At 35.5% G+C, this 27,660-nt stretch overlaps 1 protein-coding gene across 43 annotated transcripts in view; it reads right to left on the reverse strand.

Moving 5' to 3' along the window:
• GTDC1 (glycosyltransferase like domain containing 1) overlaps positions 1-27,660 on the reverse strand; it is a 424,168-nt gene that overhangs the window by 223,468 nt on the left and 173,040 nt on the right. For 41 of the 43 annotated variants that reach the window (XR_011502793.1, XR_011502792.1, XR_011502788.1 and 38 more), the window contains 2 exons: positions 12,860-13,027; positions 9,666-9,839 (listed from right to left, as the gene is read on the reverse strand). Coding sequence is in view for 34 of the 43 variants with exons in the window: in XM_070507641.1 (XP_070363742.1) it covers positions 9,666-9,839; positions 12,860-13,027 (342 nt within the window). In the remaining 9 variants the exon portion in view is untranslated. Of the gene's footprint in view, positions 1-9,665; positions 9,840-12,859; positions 13,028-21,257; positions 21,359-27,660 lie in introns of all 43 variants that reach the window. The other 2 variants (XM_070507648.1, XM_070507649.1) reach the window with 1 other exon arrangement.

The raw sequence follows: 27,660 nt of genomic DNA on the forward strand, positions 1-27,660 counted from the left end.
TTTAACTTGTTTCTGCGCTTCCTATTTCCTTTCCCACCAATATTCTACTTGTCAGTACCAAATTCCCCATTTTGTAATCTAACAGGGGCTCCCAAATGACTATAAGCTAAAGTCCAAATTCCTCAGCCTTAATTCCCATCTCTAGTCTTACCATTTCTTCACCTAATTGAGTCAAAGGTAATTAATCTCCTCCAGGACAATTATCATTCACTGCCATAAATCTGGTTGCACCTCTTCTCTCTCTTTATAACGTGCCCTTGCACTCACTGTAACCCACCACCCCTCTTTCCTTCATCAAGAAGTAACACGGCATTAACAGAAGCAGCATATTGGAGCCAGACAGTTTGGGTAGCTATTCGATTTCAGGCAAGCTTAACCTTCTGGATCTCACTTTTCTCATGTGGAAAATGAGGATAATAGTACTAATTTGTAGAGTTTAGGTAAAGATTAGAAGTAATAAACATAAACTGCACACCGAAAAAGGCACTTGATAAATGATATCCATTATTATTATGCCCAAAGCTTAGTCAGTCTTTAATGCCCACTCAACTGCCATGACAACAATCAGTTTTTTTCTGTCTCAGAGCCACCTGAGTATGTCTATCATTTCTACAAAGCTCTTATGCTTAAGGACTCTGTCTTACACAGCCGTATATCCCAGAATTCCTTGTATTTACCATACAAATAACAAGCTTTTAATAAATGTTGGGTGAACAAAGGCACGAATAAAACCTCAAAGAATTAAATTACTGTTAAATATATTTTATTGTATCTAATTACTTTGAAGGATATTTTTAAAGAATTTCCTATAAAATAAAGCCTTTTATCTGGAATTTCTTACAGAATAAGCCATTCTGAGTAAAAGATTATTCTGGTATTAGTGCTGAATGGTACATTCCAAATTGTTTATTTTTTAAAGAAAAAGTTTCTGAAACACTCCCCAGCATTCTTCAAAAGAACACTCAACAACTAAATGATTTCTGTACTGATCATCCTATTCACGAGGAATGCATGTGTCTAACAGCTGCCAGGCAGATGTGGACAGCAGCACATGTGACTTTCCTTCTCATGCATTCACACTGTTAAATTATGACATTTGGCTGCTGTTATATGGATTGATAAGATATAAGGCAGTCCCTACCTTTATTTGCATTAGTGGTAAACTTTAGATCCTCAAGTGTTATATGAAATTACTGGAGTTTTCAGAATTTTGCTCCCCTTTACGTTTGAGCATGGAGACATACTGAATGGGTACACTTGTCAAAAAGCCTGTCAACAGATAACCAAAATGATGATGATGGGAGTATTAATAAAACCACTAACATTTACTGAACATTTACTAGGTTGTAGGCACTGAGCTCAGTCAGTACACTGTAATAATTATCTCGATCCTCTTAATAAACCTAAGAGATAGGTACTATTTCAATTTCCACTTTACAGATGGGAAAACTGAAGCTCTGGGAGGTTAAGTGATTTACTGTAGGCTGAACAGTGGGAGTAAGTCGTAGAATTCAAACTAGAACCCCTATACACCATACTGCTGATGCCCTTCTTTCATTCAGCATCACCCGAAATAGAATGATTTAAAGAAGTGATTTTTAGAAAGATTTAGAAAGATAAAGCTTGATCCTTTAAACATCAAAATAATTTATTTGAAGCCTTTCTACCATGCATTATATATAGCCCTTATGTAATGACCAGAGTACATAACATAATTTGTTCTTGCCTTAATGGCTGTATACTGATGATCATTAACTGTGCTCTGGGAAGCTTGGTGATGCCCTCTGAGCCTGATGAAAGAACAGAGTGGACTTTTTGCTGAATTCCCCTCAACTGTGGTTTGAGTTTGCTGAATGACATTCATCCCCATTTTGTAGTGCTCTGCTCCATGACCCCCTTTGGGGTGATGATGTAGTACCTAGCTGAATATGATCTCTGATTTTTAGTGATTACTGTACCCTGTGTTCTGTGGCCTTTGCTTCTAACCTCCCAAATTTTTTAGAACAGGACTATGAAGACCGAAAAACAATCTTTGCCAAATTTTTGATGTAAAATCAAGCCAAATGTTCTCTATACTTGAGAACAGGGGTAAATCTTCCTATAATAATAGGATAGTTTTTGTTGTTGCTGCTGAATTCAGAGCACTTCTTTTTGATGGGGGTATTGCTATTGCATAAGTTGAAGAGAGGAGAAATTTAACTGTTTTAATTAGGCATTAACATGGATGATAATTTCATAAAAAAATACATTTTGAATAAGCAAGAGTTTGTTCTATGTAACTTCAAGCCAACAAAGAAATTGTGTGTGTATATATATATATATATATATATATATGCTAAAACCAAACTCTCTTAACAAGAACAGTAAGAGGAAGATGGTTACAAAGACTTGCATTAGCTATAAAGGAGATTTCTTGACAGTGAGTAGTGTTAAACTGGAATGATTTACCGAAAGGTTTTTTTTTTTTTTTTTTTAGTGCAGTGATCCTATAAAAATTTCTTTTAAATGACATTCAAAAGAAACACATTTTTGCATTCATTTTGAAGAGGCAAAATAATTGTTAGCAAATATGGATGTGTTTAAATTAGTAAAAGCAAAACTTTTCTTCTACTTCAGACCTAGATTAACATTCAAGAAAACAGTACCCACTTCATTATTTCATAAGCAAAGGCAGTGGTTTTACCAATATGTCTAACGCTAATACTTTCTCAAAATATCTGAGAAATATGACCACATGTGGTAAGAAGATTAAGGTGTTTTCTGGCAACCCCCTCAAAAGCAGAACTCTCGATTGCAGAAAACAAAAAGTTTTCGGTGGGGAGCCATGGGGGCTGCCTTCTGTCCTATCAATCCACAAATTCTCAAATTACAGATCTGCTGTTGTTTTCTGACACATCTGCTTTGCAATGTAAAATAGTGTTTTCTTTAATAAGAATTCTTCAAAAAGCCCTTAGGCTCCTCGCCTTTGTTTGCACAGCCTGAGAGTTTTCATTTAAAGTTTTCACACTGTTTTTAAAATTCTCCATTTTTGTTTCTAAAACAGTTAGGCGAAGTCCATAAACCTCAGTTTTGGCTTCACATTTTAGCAACATAGAAAAGGTAGAAAGAAACATGCAGAGAAATTCTTAAGGTTTCAATAAACGAGATTACACCAAATGACCAACAATGATTTTCTCCCTCCTTTGCTGTCAAAAATGTCAGAAGGTGGAAAGCAGATACTTTCTATATAATCCCTATTCCAGGGTGGTAAAATCTATTAAACAAGGAAACTCACAGGTAAAATCTACTCTTGTTTACTCAGTGGCAACTCTGACAATCCAATAATGTGAAAAATAGGAATAGAGAGTAAAATGATCACAGAAACATGTTAAGTTCTTTCCTAATGATCACAGCAAGGTTGATACTTGATGTTCTCTGTGGTGACTAAATTGGACCTGAAATCCAGATAAAGCACATATTTCTCAGTCTAAAGATACATGCTTCAATGTGCTCCAAGTCCAAACTTCAATTCCTAAGGATATAGCATCCATTCATCCCGTCATTATAAAAATAAATAAATGGATGATTTTTTTTAAGGTCTCCACTAGAAACACATACATTTGATCCTTTTACGTCAATTATGTGTAATCGTAATAAAGAAATTTCAACTCTTTTTCACACTATAATGGAACCGAGAAGGGAGGTAGTGACAAATACATACAAGTATCAGGTCTCGACAGCCTGAGCATTCTCTCTCTTCACCTTTGACCCAACTGACTGTTATCTGAAGCAGACAATATCCACTTTGATACTCCCTACTCATGGCTCCCTGATGGAATTCCTTGGGAAGACATGATCTTTTTCAAGGAAGGGATGTCACTTTGTAACTTACTGTATTTCTACAATACATTCTTATACAGTCCAATTTGTTGGGAGTGGGGGTAATCTAGTTATATGAAAATCATGGATACTCCCTTAGTGCCAAATCCTGTAGAGGAGACAGATGGAAGAAGTCGGATCCTGTGCTGGTGAAGTCTATTCTGTCCTTAACATCTAATATGGTGGATCAGGCCCTGCCCTGTAAGACACGTGTCATGCTATAAGCTAACTGGAAAGGGAAGAGAGTTTGGACAAATGCTAGATAACTAGAAAAAGGAAAAAAAAAGAAGTTTTCTTATATATGAAATAATGGTCTGAACCTACAGCTGTGTCTTTGAAGTGTTATTCCTATTCTGTTTCTTTAGGCCCATCTTCAGTTTTATTATCAGAATTCTTTCTTAAAATTTCTCATTCCTCTTCAGGTGTCCTTTTTCAAAACTTCAACCTTTTAAAAGTCTGCTTTCTAAAGCCTTAATTCCTTTCCTTCATAACATGACCATGACTTTGTTCCCTCTCATTCAATGTTTCTGTCAATTATTTTTTATAAATCATTTGTTCTTCACTGGTCAGTTCCTGGTCTACCAGGAACTAGAATCTCTCTTTGTGGGACAGGCAGTATAGAAAGATTGTTAAGAGTTTTGGTTCTAAAATAGGGTAAAAGCACGTTTGACTTCTAGTTCTACCTTTACTGCAGGCAAAAAGTCACTTACATTCTCTGTGGCTGAGCTTCTTCAACTATAAATGGGAAATATCTTTTAGAATTGTTGGAAGAACAAAATGCTAAAATATGTATAACCATACCAAGCACAAAGAAGGCTTCACCAGACACCAAATGTGCCAGAGCCTTGATCTTGGACTTCTCAGCCTCCAGAACTGTGAGAAATAAATTTGCATTGTTTATTAGCCACCTAGTCTATGTTATTCTGTTACAGCAGCCAAAATGGGCTAAGATATGGTATTAATATTTCCAAATTTGTTTTGCTGACCACCGATCATCTGGCAGGCATGAATGCCTTCAGTACCAAAGGAGGCAGTATATATACCCAGCAGCAAAGGGAGACTTGGTCCATGAAAAGCCTCAATTAGGAAAATCTAAGAAAGAGAGCTTACTGAAATGTTCCCTGGTCTCCTACGCTTACAGATATTACAACTGCATGAGAAAGGGTTTAGATGTTTATTATCTTCCTTTAGGTGACTATGGCTCATGTACATCCTTGAGAGAGGCATGATGTTTACCTTCATTTGCTGTCATTTATAATTTCTGCCAAAAGTAGGTTATGCATTTCCCTATATTCTTAAACAGAATTTACCAGCTACCATTTAATCTCTCTTAATAAATCACAGTCATCCTTTTGATGTACAAGCTGTACAATCATGGAGAAATGTCTGCAGGGGTTCTTCAATGTGCAGAGTTGCCTGCCCTGCCATAGAATGGTTCCAGGCTGCTATGCTTTTTCACTTCTCATATATTTTTTTAATAGTTTATCTCTCTCCTCCCTTGTTGTCAAGCTGCCAGTCAGCTGTCACGTTTTACTGCTGTCAGTGAGCCTGCCTTTATCGCACCCCCAATTTGATGCTGCTAATCTGCTGTCAGCTGAAAAATCAGATAATCAAGACCTCTGAAACTGCATTTACAATAAGTGATGGGCTGAGCAGTGGATGGAGATTTTGAGATATGAGTTCCAGTTCCTGCTCGGTCTATATCTAGCTGTGTGATTACCAGAAGACACAACTTCTCTGGGCCTTGATGTCTTCATCCATAAAAAGAGGAGCTGAGTCTATGTGTATGTGTGTGAGAGAGAGAGACAGAGACAGAGAGACAGATCGCATCCAGACTTGAATCTTAAGTTTTCCCTGGCTATCAAAAAGAATATATAAAATTGTTAAATTGTTAAATTCAAGGATACATTTTGGTCATCACTTATTTAACCTCATTCCTCTGAATTTACTACTGACCCTCTCCTTAAAACTCTCTTCTCTTTGTTCCACAAGATAATTCTCTCATTGTTGACCTCCTGACTTTTTTACATTTTCTTCTCATTTCACTCCTGGGCTCTCCTTTCACCAGCCCCTTAAGTGTTAAGAGTGACAAAGGCCAGTTCAAAGTTAAAGGTCAGGGTAATGATGAGAAACTAGCAACAAGCCTGAGAAGCAGCAACCTGTGTGTCCTGGAAGCCAACTGAAGAAAGTGTCAAAGTGTGTCAAATGCTGCTGCTATGTTAAGTAAGATGAGGACTGAGAATTGACCACAGGATTTAGAGGCATGGAAGTCATCAGTGACCTTGATAAAAACAGTTTCAGTGGAGTGGCTTTAAAAGAGAACAGTAAGAATGAAATTGGAAAGAACAATTCTAAACAAATATTTCAAGAGGTTTTGCTATTGAGAGAAAGAAAGAAATGAGGCAGCAGCAGAAAGAAGTGGAATCAAGAGAGAATTTTTTTCAAAGATGTAAACAAATAGCACTTTTTGTGTGCCAACAAGAATGACCCAGAAGAGAGAAAAACTGATGATGCAGAACAGAGAAGGAAAAATTGCTAGAACAATAGTCCTTAGGTATGCGAGAAGAATGGGCTCTGGCAAAGAAGTGGAGACAGGGGCTTAGACAGAAGCAAAGTTAGTTCATCCGAAGTAACAAGTGTGAAGGTGGAGAATATACGCTCAGAAGTACACAACCGGGCAGACGTGGTGGTGCCAGTGTATAGAAATTCTCTTCTGATTTCTTCTACTTTCTCAGTCATAATCTGAGAATGAAGACAGAATATTTGGTATTAGGTGCTTACAAAGAAAGGAAAATGCATGATTAGTTATCTAGAAGAGGGAAAATGTGGTATGCTTGCCATGCAGCTCAAAGGGTCCATCTGAATTTAGGTGTCATGAATTTAGAGTAGGCTAATAATATGGCTGGATGTTTTTCTCCTAATCAAATATGAAGGAAAAGGTGCAAAAGATTTGAGAGTATATGAATGAGAGTAAGTATGCTGACAGAACACGGAAGTTAAGCTGGAGAAAGAAGAAGGAAAGAAGACAAGAGAAGAATGAAAATGAAGAGTTGGCTCAATCAATGGATAGTTGGTTCTGGTAAGGCCAAAAGGCTGTTTGAGTCGGGGTGATAAAGAGAATAAGTAAACACACTTCTTTATACTAGGCTGTTCCTTTGCCAGAGTACCTCTCTATTTGTATGTGTTGATTAAGAGAGGGCAGAGAGGAAGACAGTCTTTTATATTTAGGTGGCAGTGAATGTGCTAGGTTACAAAACAATGGGAAGGGAAGAGTTAATAAGATGAATTAACATTTATTGGGGGGTCTAGTATGTTCCAGGCACTATGCTAGGCATTTGGTATGTATTATTCCATTTAGTCACTACATCATGCCTATGTGGTGACAAGATAAATATAATCATAATCTCTAAAGAACCTAAGCTCAGGGTCATTACACTTGCACAGGTCACAGAGCTAGCAAGTGGTGGTCAAGACTCAGGGTTTAAGAACTTTCTCATCCCAAAATGCTGAATACAATAGTAAAATATTTTCAAGCAATATTTTTTCCTGCTACTATTCTTCTGGTCTTTGAGAATGAGGCAGCAGAGAGGCGAAGAGAGCAATACCTAACAGTAGGTGTCTCAAGCCAAATATTACTGAATTCCTAAGTGACAGACATACTCTGAGCTTTAATAGTTATCAACTTTATAAACCCTCATATATTTTGCTGAAACATGGCTTTTCCCTTTCCCTGATTAATACCCATTATATTATATTATTATAGCACATTGTATTAATAATTTAATTATACCTTCTGCTTTGTTTTTACTTAAATTCATTTTTGCCATGACCAAATAATATTTGTATAGGGAGAAAGATATAAGCATTCAAATATAGTTTTTTTTAATCACTTGGGTTATTTTGCCTTTGGAATTACTAAATATTTTTCAACATCTCAACAAAATAATACTCTTTTAAGACTGCAGGCATTAGAATGATTGTCATTCATGCAAATAATCACTTACTTACACATTATGAGTTTGGGCTGGATAAAGCAAATTACCATTTGAAAATAATTCAAATAACACTCTGGGCTAAGACCTTGCTTATGAATGTTATCTTGGCCACAATATTTCTTAACCTTCTTCCATTTAGCTAGATTTATTTATGGTAATACAGTCCAAATTAATAAACTATTCAATTGCCACAGGTGTATTAAAACATATGATGTTGTAGGAACATACCAGAAACTAATGAATTTTAAAACATTATATATTTAGAATTCTATGGCAGTAATAATTAAGATGTGCTATAACCACCTATTCACCTTAAAGTTACTATTATATATTTTGACTATATATTATATGAAAAACTTAAAAACATGTAAAAAAAATAAGGATCATATTTTTAAATTATGATCTAAAGTATAAGCTATGTTCTAGCTAATCACAGATCCAAAGTATAACAATTACATTTTTCAAAAGTTGAAATTCTCATCACACATAAGAAAACGTCATATACACAAATACATATTATATATACAAATATACATGAAAATCAATTGTGATTTTGGTTTCACTTAGCTTGATAGGTTTCAAAACTGCACATAAATCGTTAAATGTTTCTGACAAATGACCTATAGTGGCAAGAAGCTTGGACAGTAAACAGAAAATTGATTCTAGAGTCATAGGATCTAAACTTTAATCCAGTCTATGACAATAATCAGCAGTGTAAGCGTGAGGAAGTCTTTGCTTCTCTGGGTCTCTGTTGTCTGAACTCCACAAAGTAAGGATAGGGCAAGGCAGTCTAACTTAAGTTTTATGACTCACTAACGATCTGGTATTAGGTAGATTTTTCTTCAAGAAATATTAACTAGTAAGACACTCAAATAAATCAGCATTAGGGGTGTGGATGAGGACTACTGTCCTGACAGTAATATCTGGGTGAACTCAGTAAGTCCAGAACATAGAGACTCTCGCTGACCTCCTACATAGCATGTATGGACAATAAAGTGTTTCCTGCCTTCATTTCAAGGATGGGGAAGAGACAGCGGTCCCTGAACTCTTTTTAAGGACATAGTCAGTTACAAAACAGCAGCCTCCCCAGCTAGTATGAGTCCCACTGAAGTAAACTTTCTATTCACAATGGGGGAATAGTCCCGGTGGGAGTAAAAACAATTTTCTTAGGTTTAATCAAAAGTGAAAAGGAATTCTAGAATGTTCCCTTTGAGCCACATCATCCGTTACTAATTCGGAGTAGACCCAGCAACAAGGGTAATAAAAAATGTCCTTAGTAACTGAGAAAGAGAAATGGCAATTAAGTGCATTCTCAGCCCAGCGTAGAAGATCTAACTCTTTACTAAGATAATACAAATGATAAAAAATGGAAGAAGGAAAAAAATAGAAGAAAACAGCATGGGAAATGAAAGTAATCCAAGCAGTGAGATTTAACATTGATTTACTTAGAACAGTTACTATTATATATATAAACCAATGGGTATAAGATTGAGAAATATGCTCAATAATGACTTCTGTAACAAAATGACAAATAAAGAAATAAAACAGTAAGTGTTAAAAGACAAAGCAGCTGGCTTTGGCAAACCAATAAATAAGAGAAAAGAAAGAACTCAGTATCAGAACTAACCATTCAGTGATACGTCGGACATGTGATTTTTTAAAATCTGTAAATCACAGCAGGATGAAACAGAACTCAATTTTCTAATTAACCATACTTATGCTAAAAATTTAAAACTGGCAAGAACACTCATTTCTATACATTTGGGGAAGAATTCATGACAGAATATTGAAAACGGAGTCAAACATACTGACCTGCTCACATCAGGAAACCTGATGGGAAAGTAAACAACTTGGCACTTGGGTCTGATGATGCTTTCCAGATCCTTGGGCCTGTGATCAGGAATCAGCTTCACAAATTTTCCAATAGAAGTGAGAAATGACTCCATATTAAAAACCGAGTTGAATACCACTACATCAGCCACCAAGCTGTAAAGGGAAAGAATAAATTCAAATGATGAGCCCACATTAGCTCAGTTATTTTTTATGAGCCTAAGACCTCTATATTAATCAGAGTTTATACTGTACCTTGGGTTTGCAAAGGACTCTGCACTTCCGTCAGTATTTATCAAGACGCCTCTAACAGATAAGTTAGCTTCATTAGTATTATATCATGGGAAGTTACATTGTTGGCATCAGGGAGGAAAGGAATTAAATGACAATGGGATCCTATGAGGCTTCAAACCAAAGTATATTTTGCCACAATGTCAGGAACTTTCCAAACTGTATTATCAAAAGCAGTAAGCATAGTAGGACCTTTTTCTTTGTGGCCCAATTACACACGTTGGGTTTCTATGTCAGTGATGTACATCAGTTTACACCACACTACTGAGAACAGAGCATCTGCCATACTTTTCACTATCTTCAAGGAAACTAATTCAAGTAAAGCTATTTCATACTAGAGCACACTTTCAAAATACATGGTTAAAACCTATTTCTTGTTTTAACTCTTGCTTCAAGAAACTGTCAGGTATTTTAAAGTTCTGGGACTATACAGGAAGGTTACACAAATAACTTATTCACTAATATATTATATTTGGAGTAGTCAGAGAAATAGAAGTAATTGGTGGAAATGGACCCAGAAAACCCTATCACTAGGTCTTATTGATCACGTAAAGGAATGTATTATAAAAGACTACAACACCATAGACCTTCAGAAGCAACAAAATAAATATAATGTTGGCTATTGCTTTTGATGAAAAGACAGTGTTCCTCTCCTTAGCATTTTTTAAAAATAAAAATAATCTAAAATACATAATTATAAGAAAATGTGAAAACAAAGTTTATGTGTCATAAATATGTCAGCAGTTTTCAGAATTGCCTATAACATTTTCTTGGAAACCAATGAATACAAATGATAACCATGGGTGAGCTGGGTAAAACCTGAATATGTAGTGTATTACCTTTATCAGTCAAAAAAACTGACAATAAAAATCGTTGTTTTGATTTTTTAAATGACCCTCCTCGCTTTAAGCAATGATTCAGTATCTCAGTGTCACTGGATCGCAATAAAATGCACACAAATGCTTTGATAAGAAGGTATACAAGATCAAATAGACAAAGCAGTTAGTTTTATTTCGCCCCAAAAAATGATAGATCAAGAAAACTGAAAAGAAGACACGTTAAGTCCATAAGACTGCAAAACACAAATAAGCAGAGCTTATAGAACAGGAATACCATAGAAAATCCTCACTTTAGTTTAATTCACACTTACTGAGACAAAGTTTCTATTATTAATACATACCGGAATGAAAAACTAACAAAAGGAATGTTGATTTCCCACCCCCATGCCTCCCCCGCAAATTGCTTTTCCATACAAGTATTTTTTCTAGTTTCGATCTAGTGCAAATTTGGGGGTAGAGGTGATTACAACATGGGTAATACAAAAGAATGTCACAGAAATGCTGACACAACACCAAGCAATAAGGAAACCAGTATAATAATATACCAAAAGTTGAAGGATGTTTTACAGCTAGTCTGTTTTCACCATATGTCACATATTGTAATAGCGACCCACAGGTCATAATATATAGTTACGACATGTGTTCATAAGTCAGAGGGTTAGTGAAACCTCTATTTAAGGTGAGTGCTTATGTCAGTCATCTCTAAAGTCCTTAACGGCCACACGGTCAAGAAAGAAATCTGACAGTGCCAACAAAAGCAGAAGTCAGCAAGAAAACTAAAGAAACATTTGAGGAAGCAGGAGTCATACTTTTCAAAGAGAATCTGAACAGGACTGCTTTCTGACACTCTTATTTTTCCTCTGGACAACCGTGAACCATTTTTTTCTCACTAAGAAGCCAACCGATGATCAAGTCCACTTCTTTCTCTCCAAGATTGTCCATCAGTTTACCCTCTTGAGAAGAGCAATACTGAAAAATCATGCACAAGCTTTTATAGTCTCATTCCCTACGAGCAAAAATAATCTTTTATGAAAAACAGACAAGGGGCGGTAAGATAAAACTTTTTTTAGATATTTGCCCTCATAGGGCATGCAACTCAACAGCTTACATTCTTAAAAACCCAGTCTATGCTAAATTAAAGATCCAAGATAGTTTATAGAAATGTGCTTTTCCATGCATTTCCTCCCTGATATGAGTGGGTATAACTTCCATTAACTTTAAAGCCACCCATAAAGGGAAAAATAGACTTAATTTTTTTTCCTCAGTTATTTCTCCAGGGTAATAAACACATACTATCTGAGGGAAAGAATGATGCTAATTCAAGAAATCAAAAGAATATTACAAATGTTTTCCATATTGATAAAGCACAAAATGATTTCATTTTTGTTTTTAAAACATATTTCCCTTCTCCGTTTCAATATAAAATAAAGTATTTTAATTTTATTATGAAATTTTAAAATGGTTGCTTTTTTATGAGACGTTTGGCGTGAAGCAGTTCCACTCTAGTTTGATGGTACTGCTACTTCACAATTGAAGCAGCTTGTAAAAATGATGATAGGAAAACATTTACAAAATGCTCAAAACACAGAAGTATTACCACATAGCTGCTTTGCTATGTCAACTAAACTATGGAATATACTTGCTGGAGTTGGGAGTCTGTTTAGACACGTCACCAATCCCAACTGCTAATAACTATTTAACAAGGTGAGTAAAATGTACCCAATCACCGCCAAACCGACTCCATTTGGCTGTTGCAGTTATGTGAATAGGATCCAACAGAAAAGCCATTTCAGAGTTGTTATTAATTTCTTTCATTAACAAGCTTCAGGAGATACCCTTTGTTGAAGTAACAATAGAGAAGGACCATCACCTCTGAAATGTCATGGTATTTTAAGACTTTGCAATTTCAGAAAACTCAACGAGGGGAAAAAATAACAACACTACCACCACCTAAAGATTCATTTTCCATAGTTTTCTCCTACAAACAACCATCTATAAAGAAACAGGTGGCAAAGGTCTACATATATTGATATAATCTATACCTACCATGAGAGAATTTGGTTGTATCCATATTGGAAATCCCTCTCCTGACATTTCTTGACCGGATACACCAATTGGTTCTCGTGGAAGTAGAGAATCTTCTTCAATTTCCCAAGGTCAGGCCGAAGGGCAGCCAATTCAGTCAGGTTAAGCACTGAGCTTGCAAAGAGGAGCCTAGGAAACAAGGAAATTAGGGTTTACTGTCCCAAGCATGCTTGAAGGGGTCATTCTTCACCCTCTGCTCCTTTTCCCTCAGCCCAGCCCAAGAAAAACATATCCCCTATAGGGACACATCAATAGTTAAGCCTTAATACCATGTAGCAGCATTCTAAGTTTTGATCTCTTAAAAAGCAGCTGCTAAGAACTATAAAAGCTGGGAATTGCATTGGTCTTCTCAGCTCAGTTACTGAGAGATGCAAAATAAAAAAAAAGCTGGATGGATTTTATTGAAAAAGGCAAGAAAAGCTCTATCTGAAGGACAAATGGAACAAAGATAAGGCTGACTGGGGAATACTCTGCTTGCCAGTTTCATTACACTTTACTTCTTTATGCAACCAACTACTGAAATTCAATATACGAGCAGGAATGGCACATGTTCATGTTATGACATAAACCCTTTTGATTTATGCAGTAGATTTATCTAGTGTGGTCTTTTTCTCCTGGCATGTTTTCTCACTGTCCCTCCCCTCTCCTTTTTTAACTATTCTGCAATATTTATGTTTTTTTAATGTTTTCTTCTCCACTACTGGGCTGCTAATGGCACCAGATATACAATCTATAAAATCCCTTATATAAAACATAAATATAAAAAAAAATGAAGAAAGGCTGATTCCTTCCCCTTAAGGGAAAAAAGGAAACTGAAAGCTTACTTAGCCATGTTTATAAATGAAACAATGTCTATTTATTCACTCATTCCACAAACATTTATTAAATGCCTACTTTTGCCAATGTCTAACCAGGAAGAACAGAAAAGATCAACAAGACAGCCCACCAGAATGAGTGCTGCCTGTAATAATGACATATACAAAATATTAGAGGAACAAACAGAATGGAGTAATAACTGCCTGAGACAACCTAGAAATGTTTCACTAACAAGGTACCTATCACTTACGGACACAAAGGAGGGACAAATTACAGTCCCTGAGCAGCTGAGAACATTCAGTTGGCACAATTTTGATGGATGCCACCTTTATAACATAATGTAGAATCATTTGACCCTTACAGCTTTAATTCCCATTCTAAAAAATAAGGTTCAAGAAGGTTAAGAGTTTTTTCTAGACTCACACTGGTAGAAAGTGGCAAAACAGGGATTCCTGGTCTTCTAAGCCTGAAGTGCTTTCCATTGAACTACGGATATGAATTGCTTGTGGACCACTTACACTGCAAATGCTTTTTTCTGTACTTAATAAATACAAAAGATAATCCTTGTTATTACCATGATTACAACTACTATAAATTCTCCCAGGCTGACAAGCCAAATGGCTAACTTCAGGTGTTTATATGATCTGCAGCACTAGCCTTTCATATAAGAAGAATGATTACATAATAAGTGAATCTATCATAAATAGGAATTCAAGTGTCTTCTTCACGGGCTAAAAAGGGTACATAAGACCAAAAAGCAGTGATCGCTCTTTAAACCCATACTGCTGTATTAATGTCATGGTTTATTGCTTTAAAGTAAAAAAATCTTACCAAGGAGATGCACTCATTTTTTAAATTGTCTATTTGTGCCCAACTAAAGCAAATAGAAAAATTATGGTCAGATAATGCCCCGTTTCGTCCAAAGATATTCCCACCACTATGAAGTATAAGCCTTTCTAAAACTAAGATAGAAAATTCTGAAATATGAAGATTTTGTTTATCTACAAATCTGATCCTTAGTAGAGAGAAAAACAAAATATTAATCTCAATCAATCACTATTCCTTTTAAAAGAAAATAGATGGCAACCTGTGGGTCTAGTTATTGAGTAATTCTCCTACTTTTCCCTCTATCCCCCCATCAACATACTACTGCAAGCAATGACTCAATCTTACTCAGTAAGACCTGAGCAAGCTCTATGTTTTTCACACACAAGGCAGATAAATTCATTAAATGCAGCCCCACCATATTACTTACTAATTACAAATGAGAAAAATGGTACCTTTATAAGAGAGAAATGTGGCAGACATCAACTTACTCAAGTGATTAAACTTAATATGATCAAGGGGACAAAGTGATATAATGTGTTTTCCACTGTGATACAATGAGAAAGGTACAAATCACCAATGTAGTATTTCTGCTAAAAAGTGCCTGAATTGAATTTGTTCATGAAAAAAAATCAGACAAATATTCTGCAAAATAACTAAGCTGGATCGTCAATGTCAGGGGCCAGCCCTGTGGTGTAGGGGTGGAGTTTGCACACTCTATTTTGGTGAACGGTTCGGATCCTGGGTGAGGACCTTCGAACCGCTTGTCAGGTTATGCTGTGGCAGGCGTCCCACAAATGGGGTAGAGGAGGACGGGATGGATGTTAGCTCAGGGCCAATCTTCCTCAGCAAAAAAATTAGATTAAAGGAAAATGAAGAGACCCCAAAACGAAATACAATGTGTAATCCTTGATTGGATACTGGATAGGGGAAAAATGGCTTTAAAGGACATTACAAAGACAACAGGGAAACTGAATATGGACTGAATATAAGATTGTAAATTTTTATCAATCTTAAATTTTTTAAGTGTAATAATTTTATTCTAGTACTTAGGAAAATATCCTTAGTCTTAAGACATACAGGTTGAATTATTTACGTGTAAAGTCTCATGATGTCTGCAACTACTGCTTAAATGTGTCAGTCAAAAGGCTAATGACAATAAATATTCATATGTATACAATTATATAGAAAGAAATAAAAAATGCAAAATGTTAACAATTGATTAATGTAACTGAAAGGTATATTGTAACTCATTGATCTAGTCTTGCAAATTGTGTTGTTATACATTTATAAAACTACAGATTTGGGGGACTATTCATTAGATGGCAGTAAGTAGAAGGGAAAACAATGCTACATATCATAAACAATAAACCTATCATATATGCATTTCTAGTCATAATCCAATTGCTAATTTTCTACATGAGAATTATTCTCAGGGTCGGCCATCTGTGGCAAACGTTCAAGCAAGGGGAGCCCTTCACTCTACTCCTACCACACACCTCCTCTCCTTAGCCTACGTACCAGCTGATTCGTAATCAAGGGATCCAAATCTAAAGTTGAGCCTTCCAAATAAAACCTCCCAAATGAAAGAATGAAATACATTCAGAAGTGAAATGGCAATGATTTTCATATTATTAACCATTTGGGACTGCCCACACCAACAGTTCCTTCAGTTTGTTCAATCATTAACAGGAAATTCATTTTATTTTTATAACTAACATTGAAATAGCCCTCACTACTTCTAAATTGTGGAAAGTATCTCCATCGTTAGTAAAACATTTCTCTTTGCTTTCCAATTTGTAATATGGTAGTTAAATTAGACAATAAACAATTCCTCAAATATTTAGCTCAAGGACACCCAAAAAGAAGTGACGAATATGCCTACAAAAGGAAATCAGGTAGAATTCATAGGCAATTTTTATTTTGCCCTCTTCCATCAATTAAAAAAAAATTTTAATAATACAATGAATGACATCACTCAATCAGCATCTAATCCCTAGGCTCCGGATGTTCATCATGCCTCAGGTGTTATTTAAGCAATAAATCCTAACAAGGTGAGCTTTATCATCCCACACTGCGGCTCTGGCAGGAAAGGGCACAAGGTGATAGCAAAAACCACTAGGAACAAGATAATTCCTGACAGCTGCTGCTTGAGTGCAAGTTAAATTGAACAGTTTATCTCAGCATGAAGATGTTATAAGGTTTTATGTTTAATATTTTTAAATTAACATAAAACTCAGAGAAAGCAGTTGGGCAATCTTTCACAAACATGACATACTACAATCACTGTATAAGCTGGATTAGTACTTATTACCATGCTACTACAGAATTAAGCTGTTTTTAGACCACCAAAGAGCTTTAAATCGCAACTTTTGTCTCTGTAAGAGAAACCTATATTTAAAATGTCTGCTAAATTCAAATTAACGGCTACATCATTAGCTTACTATCTCACCAAAAATATAAGTAAGCTGCTATTATAATCGTCTAACCAAAACGGCTCTGTGCTGCAAGCACATTAACACCATCCTAGGTATCCGGGATTGTATCGCCACACATTTCCACTGTTTTCAATGCACATTACATCTACAATCTGAGTCATACGTGCCTAAGGAATCCAAAATAATTCAACACAATGAAATTCAAGGTTAGAGATTTTATTCTTTTCCGGCTCAGTTTGAAAAAACCAGTTGTTGCTCTTTTACCCTAGGCTCTTAATATATAAAAAGAGATGCTGAAACATACCTAAGCACTATAGGACTGCAACCTTTATGATCAGAATGCATATTTTTATATTTTAAATGGGATGGAAGGGAGGTAAAATGAGAAACAGAAGACAGGCATTCAATATCCCAACCACCATCACAAACAATCTAGTAATAATCTTTCATGGCCTAGGTCATCTCACTCCTGCCCTATGAAATCTTTTCAACCATCCCCCCATACAATTTATCACATAATGGTCATATAGTATACAATTTAACACAGACACCAGTTTGGGTTGTGTTACTGATAATTAAATAATTCCTCACAGGGCTTCAGTAGGCCTTTGACAAAAGAGTAAAATTGCATTCTTTCACCTCTGTCACTTTGCTCAATAACTAAACTCCTTGTCTAGATTCATGTTGCTCAGTCTCATTACCAAAGTCTTTGTTATTTTGTTATCTACCTCGAGTTCTTCCTTGTTATCTACTCTCCAGGATTCTAGATCTTATACTTTCTGTGATAGAGTATTTTCTGTGATGATGGAAATGTTACAGAACATTTACAGATGCTACAGAATGTTACAGATGTTACAGAACAGTACAGAATCTGTACTGTCCAACACAGTAATTACTAGTTACATATGGCTATTGAACACTTGAAATGTAGCTAGTGCAACTGAGGAATTAATTTTAAATTTAATTTGATTTGATTGATTTAAGTTTAAATTAAATACCCATACAGTAATGCCTACTGTATGGGAAAACACAGCTCTGGATGGACCAGCTTCCCTTAACCCAACACTCCACCCACGGTACCTAAATGCAATTCCTTACTTACTTGATTTTCTTATACAGACTCTTGAGCTGCTTGTAGTAACCTAATTTCTAAGTTCCTCCCGACTAGCTGAATTTCACCCACCAGGCTATTGAATTCTGGAATGGAGCTATTTTTTTTTCCTTCTGATAATTAGAAAACCTATGTTCATTACAAAAATGTTTTAAATACAAAAAATAGAAATTAAGGGAATATCAGCCACAACCACCCCAAAAAGAGATAGCCACTATTGCATTCCAGTGCTCATTTAGTAAGTATATGTTGAGTGTCTATTATTTGCAAGGTACTAGGCTAAATGATGGACATAAAATGGAAAATAAAGTAGCTGAGGCAAGAAGAAAATTGGCAGGTTAAGGAACTGAACGGAGACCAAGGAGGCTGGAGCAACTCCTTCAATGAGAAAGTAGCCAGAGAAGAGGCTGAGAAAGTCTATGGGCTTTTGTAAGACATGAAAAGAATTTGGGTTTCATGGTAACAGCAATGGAAAGAGACTGAAGGATTTTAAGTAGGGAAATGACAAAATTATATATGCATAGTGGGTATATTTACTTTCATTCTTTTCACTTTGTAACATGTATATATTATTATATAGTTTTCTTTGTCTGCTTTTAACACAACACTTAACATGTTGTTTTACTACAGTAAAAATTATTTCTAGGGGCCAGCCTGGTGGCGTAAGTGGTTAAGCTCACACGTTCCACTTTGGGGGCCAAGGGTTCGCAGGTTTGGACCCCCGGCACGGACATAGCACTGCTCATCCAGCCACGCGGTAGCAGCATCCCACATAAAAAAATAGAGGAAGGTTGGCAACAGATGTTAGCTCAGGGCCAATCTTCCCCACACACAAAAAAATTATTTCTAAAACATACGATCAAAATATCTCCAACCAGGGCTTGATTTTTATATTCATATATCTAAAGTTTTAAAATTTTCTTTGTATAAACCCTTATGTTTATATTACACTTGTTTATGTATTTCATGAAATTTTTTTATTACTTCTTAATATTAGAAAACTTTAACTACCATATGGAAAACAGACTGGAAGGAATCATTCTGGAAGAAGGGAGAACAGCAAAGAGAAGAGAAAAGAAGTGACAGTGGCTTGGACTAAGATAACAGTGCTAGAGTTGATGAGAAGTGGCGTCACTGAGTTTGCTGATAGCTCTGTCAAGGTTTGCCGATGAACTGGATATGAGAAGTGAAAGAGAAGAGTGTTATCGTTTCCCTCACTTTATCACTTCTAAAGTGCACTGATAGTGTTTCAGTATACCAGGAGCTCAAGAATACACACACACATAAATACTACTAAACATTTCAAAAGTCTTTGGCTTAAATACATTTTTTTTAATTTGTAAAATCTATGAAGAAAGATAACTGACTTCTAATATTCATTAATCAGTGACATACAAAATCCATTTTAACAAAATACGCTTTGGTTGTCAGCTACTTCATCTTAATTAGAACATTTCTACTGCATATTTAAATGCTATGGATTTTCAAAAACCTTCAAGAACATGTGTAACAAAATGTTTCCACTTGCTAAAACAATAAAAAATACAAGATGGAAGTCTTATCTGAAGGAAAAGGAAACGTAGTCATTTAATTTCCTAGGTTCTTGTGCTGGGTAATTTACAGGCTGTTAAATAGAGTATCCAGTTTCCCAAAAGCTGTCTCATGGTGTAGCATCAATTAATCAGGCAGTTTTGCTTTTTTCCACCATGTAATGTTCCTTTCCTATGCTGATCACGACAGGCAAGAAAGCGTGACATAAAGAACACTTGCTAGAAGGTTGGTAATAGAGGTCTGTAGGTAGGATCTGCCCCTGAGCACTATCTCCAACTGGTTTTTTAGCCTCTATCCACTCTGCAGTCATCAGCGCTCTGCCCTGCCTTCTGGATGCCTAAGGAGACAAATTAAATAATACCTGTTGAGCTTTGTTAGCTAAAGGTGTCACTTAAGTTCAGGTGTCTCTTAAATTGCCCCAGCAACCTCTCGAGTCTTTTAATTCTTGGTATCTGGCATAGTGCCTAATCCATAAAAGGCACTTAGTAATTATGTTTGTAACAAGAAAGGAAGAAACAGAAAGGGAGGATGAGCCTACTATAGAAAAAATATATATAAATAAACTGAAATTTTTACTGCATACACAAATATTTTTTATGTTATTTTTGGGACTAGAATCCATTATTAAGAGTATTCTTCTAAGACACACGGTAATATGAACCACTCAGAACACTTCCAGATGTATCTGTTTCAGACAGTCTATCAATAAGTCAACAAATCAAAATATTGTCAAGTCTCCCGCTTTGACCAACTAAGAAGTACAAGATATCACCCCTGTTCCAAAAGAGCTCACAACAAAATTGGTAAAACGAGCCTTAAATACAGGAAACATTAAGTAACAAAAAAAAAAGGTAAGTAACAACTCTGTCCTACACAAGAAATGTCACAAAGCAGTGTGAGACTGTGAATGGAGAGACACTAAGTGCTATATGGTTCAAAAGAAGAAGAGATAATTAAGAGCAGCGGAAAACCAGGAAGATTCAAGGTTATTGGGGGGTGGCAGGGGAGGCCTAGGTTATCTTCATATACTTTATTTCTTCTTCTTATCCTTAATTAACTGATTCGTGAATGCTCACTGGCTAAGAAAAACAGTAGTAAAATGAGAAGACAGGAATCACATAAGGTAGCACCATTCATCATCACTCTCAAAATAAGGTAAGTTGCTCTATACATATTCAAATACAGAAGAGGTAAAACCATAGCCCTCCATCATCACTTTTTGAAAGAGAAATCCTTATATTCTCCATAATATTCTAATGTTAATAATATTCTAAAAGAATAGAGAACCACGCATTATGCAAGGTTTTTTACATATGTCATCTCATTTAATCATCACCCTAAGCGATATGTCTTATTATCCCCATTTGACTGATTAAGAAATTAAAGCACACGAGGTTTGGTTCAATTCAAAGACAACAGCAGTTACTAAGAGGCAGAGATGAGTTTCAAATTCAAGATGATCTGGACCCAAGCCTCTTTTTTCAGTTATTTCACAGTGATTTTGAATCATCTAAGATTAGAATGTGATTCAACATTTTCTTGTTAACTGCACTTCTTATTATAGTCTATATTTGAGAAATAAAAGAATATAAATGGTATAAAGAAGAACTGTACTAACCTGAATAGACTTATTTCATCCCTTCATTCATCACATATTTCCTTAGTGATGACACTGGTAGACAAATTGTGGGAAGGTAATGACCATCAATGAAGGATCTCCTGCAGAGATGTAATCTATTCAGCATCCTAAATAACATGAAGGAGTCAGCCTACTGAAATAACAAGGAGTGGTCAGGGCAGTGGGATACAGAGAAGTGGCTGATATCAAGAACAATGAAGGAAACAGAAATGTTTGGCTTGGTTATTGGGAGGAAGAGAACTTAGTGACTCAAAGGTTTCTAACTTGCATAATCAAATAGGTAGTGGTAACTCCTTAATACAAGAGGAGAAAACAAATCAGGGATTGGGGAAGAGGAGAAATAAAGGGATAGATTTTAGCAATGTTAAATACAAATGGAGTGCCCAGTAGGTAACTAAAGATAACAGATAATAGACTATTGAAAAAAAATTGCATTGGAGATTTAGTTAAACTAAGGGGCCTGGTCACCAAACGTGTCAGTTAAAAATATGGGTTCTGCTTTGTTATATAATTTTACATATCTGTTCTACATGTTCTCCAATATTTCATATGTTATCTTGTTTTCTCTCATGAAAGCATATATTCCTTGATGAGATAAATTAGATCTGGTGTTCTTTTCTTTAGTATCCTATAGTTTCCTTAACATGGCAGATACCACTCTGGATTTTAAGTTTTCTTAGTCCAGGCCTTACGTCTTCCTTGTTCACTGTTCTATCCCAGGTGCTCAATAAATGTTCAAATAAGTGAATGAATAAGTCATTCATTCTCTCAATGACACTGAGAAAATAAAACTGTTGATTCTCTGTTTATAGTAAAGTGTTCGATATATTTATGCTTACAAATTAAAACACAAGCTGGGAAGCATTTCGTGCCCCCAAAAGAAAGCATTTATCTTCTTATTTGAGCACCCAACACAATTCTAGAAAGTGTTATTTGATGTCATTTTTGATCGAGCCCATTACTTTTCCTTAGGGTCCCTAATAATATGTCAGGCACTGTTCTCTGTTTCACCATCCTAATATATCTAGTACTCAAGATATGATCCAAAGAAAAGGAACTCCTGGGGAAAGGTAGGTGTCAACCTGGTACAAAGATCAGGAATGTACAATACCATGATAATAATTTCTGTCATCTGCAGGGATTCATGATCATCAGCCTTGAAGAAGTGATTCAATTAACATGCAAAACACATCTAACTTGCTGAGTGTGCTGGGAACACTTCATATGGTGTTTTATCTCCATAAACTAATATAATTAGTGTGTGAAATATTTATAATTCACCTCATGATTAATCTATCGTGGAAGACTATTCCTTAACAGCAGCATATCATTTTACATTGGAATGTTCTTTGCCCTTTAGTTCATGCCACTCATGAGTCCCTGGAGTTCATTTCTAAATATTACAAAGTTGGAAGATCGGAGACCCAAGGTAATAAATATAACTCCTATCATTACTTCAACCCAACTCTACTAGTGTTGTCTAAGATTATATACACTTAAGAACACACTGACCAGTCAAGTGAGAAGACTATTGCTCAAATAGATACAGGAAGCTCAGTTCAAGCACAAGCTTGAGAAACAAACCATACAGGCAAGCACAGAGTGCTTTTTAGATATTACCGTCATGTAGGCTTGAATATTATGACACATGAATAGTTGAAACAATCATAACAACAACAGTAATAACAATAATATCTGCGTACTGGTATACCAACTAAACTATTCCTGACAACCACAGAGAGAAAGGTATTTTGTGCCCAAATAATGAATAAGCTAACAAGGAAAAACATGGTAACTTGCTATTTTTACTGAGTCACATCTACTGCTAAAATTAACAAGCACAAAATAAAACACCTCCCAAATATTCAGTCTTTCTATAATCAGTCCTAAGATCTAAATTTTTTGGTGCCTATGAGTATTTGTTTTAAATTTGCGTCCCAGAATCCTGTATTCTGTTGACTTGTTCTATCATTTGACTTGTGATATTTTGTTGTTATGCTGCTCATAGAGATTATTCCTGTGTTTTGATTATTTCTCCTATGTTTGTTTTGGCAAGTCCAAGACAGTTCTTTGAAATCTTTCCTGGATTTGGTGCTTAATGTGCCATTTGGAGAAATACCTCCCCACAAATAATTTATTTAGTATCCCCATGTTTTGCTATCTTATATATTACTTTGATTATAAGAGTATCACTAGATAATTAATTACAAAAGTCAAAGCCAGAAGAGCATACTGTACACAGTAGGCACTCAAAAAGTGTTTGGGAGAGTGAAATGTCAAATAATGTAGTGCACCTGCAATAGAAAAAGAATTTGAAGGTGTGAGTCCCAGGACTGTGTCCTGGTCTTTTATACTTTTATTTTAAAGATAAGACTTTTTATAAAAGCATTGATTTGCTAATCCTGTGTTTCTTTCTCACCAAGCCAACAATATGAAAATTCTAAGATTATGTTTCCCTGTCTATATCATAGTGAGGGAAACATTTGAAAGCTGTCTTTTTAAATATCAAAACTTCCTATTTTAATAGCATAAAATGAAAATGAAAACATCTTCTACATGGTTAAGTTTCACAAGTAAAAAACAATTTTAATATGCTTCCCTTGATCACAATTTAAATAACTGCCCTCTTTTTTTTTTTTCTTAAGTAACTAATATATACATGGGTACAGGGGAAAAGGTGAAAAGTAGAAAACACTATATAAAGAATATTGTTAAGATTATCTACAAATGAAGTATTGAGGTCATTCAATACAACCTACGTTACATGGGAACTTTCTTAGACGCAGTCTCACCTACCATACTACACTATATGTGGAACTCATCAAATACTACAAGTAGAAGGAACTTAAAATGTCCTAGGCCACACTTTTCTTACCAGATGACTGAGGAGCACAAAGTGAAGTCAGCTGCCCAGGGTTAGCCAGTTAGAGGCAAAGCTGAGACCAGTATAAGTCAATAATAGAAAGGAAGTCACAGGTGTTGCTTGTGAGCCTGCCTCCTAATTCCAATAGTGGGAGCAGCGTCAAGTTCAACTTTGACATGAAAATAGTCTCCATTTAGGTGGGTAAAAAGCCCATTCACTGAGGGGAAGAAAAAAAGCAGGAAACCTTTTTTGACCATATTTTGCCCTTTCTCTCCACATAATATAGACAAAAATACTTAAACATGGGTATAAATATGCACCAAAGACTCACTACAGATATCGACCTGAGTCTCATCGTGATTTGACTTTTCCATTGCCTACATCTCAGGGTCACATGCCATAGGTCACATAAAAGCCATCCAAAGCCTCTCTCTGCCATGTAAGACACATACACATAAGCCACAACATGAAGCATCCCTTCTGAGTTAGTCCTTTCCTTTCCTCTACTTGTAAGTAACAGTGGTCTGGGAACGTCAGGAAATACACAGAATGCCATGAGAGAAGCAAGCAGGGAATCTCAGACTTGGCTCAGAGAAGCCAGAAAGTCTTTAAAAGAGAAAACGCTTGAGAAGAACATCAAAAGATGAGAATTTCCAGTTCAACGTGTTAAGGGAACGAATTGGAAAGGGAGGAGAATCTGAGTTTCTACTAATACTGCAGAGGAAAAGCAAATAGCTAGGACCGTAAATATCCACATTCTGTTCAATTAAGCAGATATTCAGCATATTTTATACGTCTCGGATATATATATATATATATTTATATATAGTAGAAAAGGGATAAAAAGATAAGATAGACTTGACTCTTGCTCTTCATCTTTGCATTTTGGCAACTGAGATATAAACAAAGGGCTGAAATTACGTGAGAGTTAACATTTAATTAAATATTTTAAATAACTTTGTTTTAATCCCCAAATTCATATAGACTGCTACTTTTACTCATTAGGGTGATGCCAACTCATTGCAAATGAATTTCAAGATAAATTGCTCCCTTACTAAGCTCCTAAAGTTAAATACACTGAGATGGGACATTCTAATAACTTTCTGTAATAACTGCTTGTCTTGAAAGACACTTTCAAAGAAACGTTAGTATTTTACCATGCCATAGGAATCAGTAACAAGGCGAGATTCTCCCAAGAATATTCCAACAGTCCTTGAAAAACTAAGACTGTCACAAAACCTGAGCATCTGGCAACTCTGCCACCATGAAGTATCCATATGGAAGAGACCAAAATGTGTCAAAGTACCCCAAACGATTTTGGATAGTGTAGAAGATAGAATAAATAATTCAGTATCGTCAACACTTTCAACAGCAGGTAGTGGATATGCTACCTGCTTCTATAATGTGCCAGAATGTAACATAAGTGTGTGAGGCTGTGTGTGTATGTGTGTGTGAGAGAAAGACAGAGAGAATATGAGTACACATGAGGCTAAAAACTATTTTTATATAGAAATATTCCTTAGGTAGTTCTCTTTGTAGGGACATCAGATCTCTATAAATATAGGTTTATAGATATAGAGAAGAAAAAAAATGGACTCAATGAAAACTTATTTTTAAGATAAACATAGCAACAAATATATTACTTCAGAGTCAAAAAACTGTATTAACTTAACATTATGGTTAAAATTGTATGTGCAAAAAAAAGTCAGAAAATTCAAAATTATGGTTCCCTCAACAACCATAACTGTGTCCTCATGCATATATGAGTATTTTGCATTACTGTAATGATGATACATTTCAACCTTAATATCAGTTTATGCAATGTGACTGAATTAGGATTCTTTTGGGAACTATAACTTTGAATTTCTGGACTTTTGTGAATGCAAAATCTTAACCATAAAATTACATTAATATAGGGTGGGGTTTTGCATTTTATTTTCTGACATTTAAAAAAACAATAAAGAATGAATGGTTGACAACATTCAAGTAGTAAAAGATTGACTGATTTGTAATAATACAAAGAGAATTTGATACAGACCCTAATATCTTAAAATAGGCATATACAAACTACAAACAAAAAGAAATGTCCCTCTGAAGGCGAATCAAAGATAAGAACAGGCAAGATGTCTTTTCAGGAATGAGTAAATTTACTTGTTCTATAAAATGTTAGTTTCTGATTAGGAGGTACTTTCATTCAACTACATTTCAACATAAATATAAATAGCAATGCCTGAAATAATTCTCTCACTTCATATTCCTGCATCTTATCAAGAAAAAAAATACTATTAAAATGGTGCCCCACACTTTCAAGAATAAACCCAGTTGGGAGCCATTTGTCCTTCCTGTATGTGTAACATGGCAGGACGTAACCTATAAAATGAAGTTGTATTACTATCATCAACTACTTTTTGATCACAAGGCTGAGATGGATTCAAAATACGGTTCACAAAGAAACAGATACACAATGATCAAGTTAAGCTTAAGAATAAGGTAACTATTTTACATAATTACTTAGCTATTACACAAGCACAGAGCAGTTGAGAGGTGGATTAAAGAACAGTGATATACCGGGTTCAGGAGAGGAGAGACATATCACATTTGTTTAGGGAAAAATTACAAATACTTTCATGGAGGTGGCATTTTCAACTAGCCTCATAGAATCAGTACTTTTTCAACAAAGTGAACACATTGCAGACAGACAGAAGAGCCCATGGAAAGATCCGAAAGTAAAAGTGGTCAACATCCTTTCAGAGAACAAAGAGTTTGGCTAAAGATGAGGCTCATGGAGGAGGTGCAAAAGAAAAGCTGCAAATGCAGATTAAATATATACTGTAGAGGCAAGGCTGTCAAGTCTTAACTGCAATGGATAAGCAGTGGGGGGACAATGAAGTTTCATGAGCAAAGATGCTACACTTTTTAGGAGAAGAAAAACAAAAGGCCAAAATAATAAAACAAAAACAAAAACGCCACAGCAGCAGGATAGAAGACATAGTAGAAAAAGCAAAGACTGAAGACAGGGGGACCAGTTATGAGATTATTAGAATAATTCAGACAAGTTGCAATGAAGGCCTGAAGAAACGTGATAACAAGTAAGATCTAAAAGAAGATGGGATTAAAAGACACTTTCAAGATTTTGAGATATAGTGACTGTTGGAAAGATTGTGCCATTAATAAAACATAAAATCATGGGTGATGTCTGATGTAAGAAAAAGGAATGATTGAGTACTGTTTAGCAAATATTTACCAAGTTCCTGCAAAAAAAAAAAATAGAAATATGATCTTGAAGATACTGTTTACAGCAATAAAAACAATACTATTATTTATACCTGTGTAATTTACCAACGTGTGCCTCCCTGCTCTTTTTATCTTATGGCTTGGGAAGGTAATAGCATCAGTTGTACAAATAAGAACACGGAGGCAGGTAAGGATGACTTACCAAACCTCATACAGGTATGAAGTGGCAAAGTCAGTCTGGAGACACAGATTTTGGAATCTTTGTATAGAAGTCATTTTGAAATT

The sequence above is a fragment of the Equus asinus genome, chromosome 4 (assembly GCF_041296235.1).
Source record: "Equus asinus isolate D_3611 breed Donkey chromosome 4, EquAss-T2T_v2, whole genome shotgun sequence".
NCBI classification, from domain to species: domain Eukaryota; kingdom Metazoa; phylum Chordata; class Mammalia; order Perissodactyla; family Equidae; genus Equus; species Equus asinus.